Source organism: Phocoena sinus, chromosome 10 (genome assembly GCF_008692025.1).
Source record: "Phocoena sinus isolate mPhoSin1 chromosome 10, mPhoSin1.pri, whole genome shotgun sequence".
NCBI lineage: Eukaryota > Metazoa > Chordata > Mammalia > Artiodactyla > Phocoenidae > Phocoena > Phocoena sinus.
Genome location: NC_045772.1, coordinates 98022136 through 98026337, shown reverse-complemented (window position 1 = coordinate 98026337; position 4202 = coordinate 98022136). Strand labels below are relative to the sequence as shown.

At 60.0% G+C, this 4202-nt stretch overlaps 1 protein-coding gene across 1 annotated transcript; it reads left to right on the top strand.

Annotated features, from left to right (window-relative positions):
- Window positions 1-941: 941 nt before the first annotated feature.
- KCNA5 (potassium voltage-gated channel subfamily A member 5) lies at window positions 942-3795 on the top strand. The gene has a single exon (XM_032645862.1). It carries the CDS (start codon window positions 1206-1208, stop codon window positions 2997-2999), a length of 1794 nt encoding a protein of 597 aa, XP_032501753.1. The 5' UTR covers window positions 942-1205; the 3' UTR covers window positions 3000-3795.
- Window positions 3796-4202: the final 407 nt, after the last annotated feature.

Here is a 4202-nt window from a genome sequence, read left to right as displayed (position 1 = left end):
TGGTTTTTATTGTACTCCTGAGAATTCTCCAGTCCTGGGGACTCCACAAGCTCCCGGGCACCCTCTCCTTAAGCAGCGCCACCCTCTTCCCTACCCAAACCTCCCTGCGGCCCCCAGCTCCCAGCTTCACCAGGCTAAACGGCTCTCACCAGGATCTCTTTCTCCCTCCACCCCTTCCCTGTCTATGGTTTCTACAAATGAGCTATGTGGAGAGAGCAGAGAGGTTGTGTGTTGCAGGAATATGAAGGCAGACAGCGAATCACCAGACTCAGCTGCCTGCCTGGGGCTGCCCCGCTGACCACCGCTGTCTGTGCTGGGAATCAGGGCTTTCCCAAGGCTAAGGGCAGGGAGATGCTGTAAATTTTCAGCCAGTTACCTTTTGACGAAAATGTATGTAGGGAGATGGGAAGAGAGATGCTTCTCCATTGGCCTGGAGATACACACATACACATACATTTTTTTCAAGGCCCATAGCTCTGCCCCGCCCCCTCCTGTTTGTAATTCTTCCTAAAGAAGAGAGAACCCTCATTTCTCCAAAGGAGAAATGTAAAAAGGACTGTCTTCTCTCATGCTCCGACTCATCTCGAAGTCTCATCCCTCCAATCCAAGACAATTCATTTCCCCTAGAGCCCACTCGGCGTTCAGCGGGTTCCCAGGTGAACTGAGATCCAGAGCTTTTCTCATCTGGTTGCCCTGGGAGTTTCAGCGCGCTCTCGGTACAACCTGTCCCCCCATCCTCTCCACTCCCTCCCTTCCCCCTCCCTCCCTCCTCCCTTCCCAGGCTTCCTCCCAGGCTGCGCCCAGCTCAGCCCCTCCCTCCCTTGCCGGGGGCCCCAGCTGCGCCCTCGCCCTCCGGGGAGACACCCGCGGCCTCCGGCCCCGAGGGGAGGCGCGGGGAGGAGGGGAGGGCAGGAGGCGGGGAACTGCGCGGGGTGGAGGCCAAGCCTGGCGGCTGGAGGTTGCATCTGCTGGAAGGTGGCTTTTGGCTGCTTGCTAACGGGCTGCCAGAGTCGAGAGAGGCAGAGAGCAGGGCAGCGGCTTCCTGACGTCAGGACCGAACGAGGAGAACGCGCCAGCCCCCCAGCCCGCCCCACAGCTGGGCCGGCCGCTGGTGGGAGAGGAGCCCGGCGCGGGGCGCCCAGCAGGGTGAGAGGGGGCCCCGGAGCCGGTCCGCAGGGGCGCAGCATGCCCCCCGCCCCCGGGCCATGGAGATCGCTCTGGTGCCCCCGGAGAACGGCGGTGCCATGACCGTCAGGGGAGGAGAGGAGGTCCGGGCCACAGGGGGAGAGCTCCGCTGCTCCCCGACGGCTGCGCTCAGCGATGGACTCAAGGAGCCAGCGCCAAGGGATCGCGGCGGCGCCGAGAGGGGCGCGGACCCGGGAGGCCGGCCGGTGCCACCGGTGCCCCAGGAGCTGCCCCGAGCTAGACGGCTGCCTCCGGAGGACGAGGAGGGAGAAGGCGACCCCGCTCTGGGCGTGGCGGAGGACCAGGTGCTGGGCTCGGGGTCCCTCCATCACCAGCGCATCCTCATCAACATCTCCGGGCTGCGCTTCGAGACGCAGCTGCGCACCCTGGCGCAGTTCCCCGACACGCTCCTGGGGGACCCCGCCAAGCGCCTGCGCTACTTTGACCCCCTGAGGAACGAGTACTTCTTCGACCGCAACCGGCCCAGCTTCGACGGCATCCTCTACTACTACCAGTCGGGGGGCCGGCTGCGGAGGCCGGTCAACGTCTCCCTGGACGTGTTCACAGATGAGATCCGCTTCTACCAGCTGGGGGACGAGGCCATGGAGCGCTTCCGAGAGGACGAGGGCTTCATCAAGGAGGAGGAGAAGCCCCTGCCCCGCAACGAGTTCCAGCGCCAAGTGTGGCTGATTTTCGAGTACCCCGAGAGCTCGGGTTCCGCACGGGGCATCGCCATCGTCTCGGTCCTGGTCATCCTCATCTCCATCATCACCTTCTGCTTGGAGACCCTGCCTGAGTTCAGGGATGAACGGGAGCTGCTGCGCCATCCCCTGGTGCCCCACCAGCCCCCTGAGCCCCACAGGGGGGCCAATGGCAGCGGGGAGGCAGCGCCTCCCTCTGGCCCGACGGCGCAACCTCTCCTGCCCAGGACCCTGGCTGACCCCTTCTTCATCGTGGAGACCACGTGTGTCATCTGGTTCACCTTCGAGCTGCTGGTGCGCTTCTTCGCCTGCCCCAGCAAGGCCGAGTTCTCGCGAAACATCATGAACATCATTGACGTGGTGGCCATCTTCCCCTACTTCATCACCCTGGGCACCGAGCTGGTGCAGCAGCAGCCGGGGGGAGGCGGCGGCCAGAACGGGCAGCAGGCCATGTCCCTGGCCATCCTCAGAGTGATCCGCCTGGTCCGGGTGTTCCGCATCTTCAAGCTGTCCCGCCACTCCAAGGGGCTGCAGATCCTGGGCAAGACCCTGCAGGCGTCCATGCGGGAGCTGGGTCTGCTCATCTTCTTCCTATTCATCGGAGTCATCCTCTTCTCCAGCGCCGTCTACTTCGCAGAGGCCGACAACCAGGAGACCCACTTCTCCAGCATCCCGGATGCCTTCTGGTGGGCAGTCGTCACCATGACCACGGTGGGCTACGGGGACATGAGGCCTGTCACCGTGGGGGGCAAGATCGTGGGCTCGCTGTGTGCCATCGCCGGGGTCCTCACCATCGCCCTGCCCGTGCCCGTCATCGTCTCCAACTTCAACTACTTCTACCACCGGGAGACGGACCACGACGAGCAGGCAGCCCTTAAGGAAGGGCAGAGCAGCCAGAGCACGGGGGCAGGACCGGCCGGCGGGGGCCAGCGGAAGGCCAGCTGGAGCAAGGCGTCCCTCTGCAAGGCTGCGGGGCCCCTGGAGAATGCGGATGGATCTCGAAGGGGCAGCTGCCCCCTGGAGAAGTGTAACCTCAAGACCAAGAGCAATGTGGATTTGCGGAGATCCCTGTACGCCCTCTGCCTGGACACCAGCCGGGAAACGGATCTGTAAGGGAGGCCCAGGCAGACAGCTGGCCGTGGCCCGGGGACAGCGGAGGCCTCCTGACCCTGGGGATCTGCTTTATGCCCCAGAGTGTTTCAAGCCCACACCGTAACCTACGTCTGTCCCCCTTCTGCCTCCCCACCGCCACCTTGATCCCCTCATTTTCCCCCTTCTTTCCATGACACCAAGGGTCGCCTATTTTTAAAAAGTACCACATTCCGTGACGCAGGAGCTGTTGAAATGGTGAGCACTGTGAGATGGATGTATTTGTCGCCAGTGTCCTATACCCAGCAGCGGGATAACCCAAACAAAAATGACTGTAAATAGCCCAGGTCCCCAGAGATTTTGTAACCCACCCCCCAGCCAATGTCCCTGCCTTCCAAATTTGCTTTACATATGATTATATTTGTGTATAGGGGAAAATATTATTTTTATGGCTGGCGAGTGGAGTTTTGGACAGTAGTTCAGATGGAGATATTTTGGATATATTTTCAAGACATATGTTGTATTTATGGAAGAGAAGGTTATTGTGATGTTCTCCTGTGATACTTATATTAGAGCCAGAGACCCTGGTCCGGTTTTTCTGGCTCCTGTGTCTGCAAGCCTCTCGCTTTCTTGAGATGTAGTGTCGGTGCTTTGCGTCTAGGGCAGGGACTGCTCTGGAAGAAAGGCAGGTCTAACTTTTCCTGTACGCCTTAAACAATGCTTGCAACTTTCTTCAAAAAGCATTTTAATGATGTTGGAGGAAGACTTCTGATAATTCATTCTCTTGATTTTCATCCCAGGAAATAAAATGTTACTTAGTTGAGGCAAGTGTTAGTTTTTCTACAGCTGATATATCTTTGGAAATTAAAAAAAAAAAAAGTCTGTCCCTTGCTGTTTCTGGTTCTGGAGTCAGAGCAAACCCCGCCTTGCCTGGGGCAGAAAACTTGGAAAGCTCATGATTTGGTCATCAACAACTCTTTGCTGAGCGCCCCCCCCACCCCCCCCACCCCCCCACCCCCGCTCCACCGCCCCACCGCCCCGTACCTTGGAGATAGAGGGGTGAATTCTGTTTGTCTCAGGTTGTCAGGACACAGGCACGCCTGAGTGGCCTTAGATCCAGCCATCAGCATGGAGTGTGGCAAAGGATGACCAGACCCTCCTCCGTCCCTCCACCCCCCACCCCCACAGTCCCGCTGTGGTCTCCTGGGGCTGGGTTTCCCAGCCTTG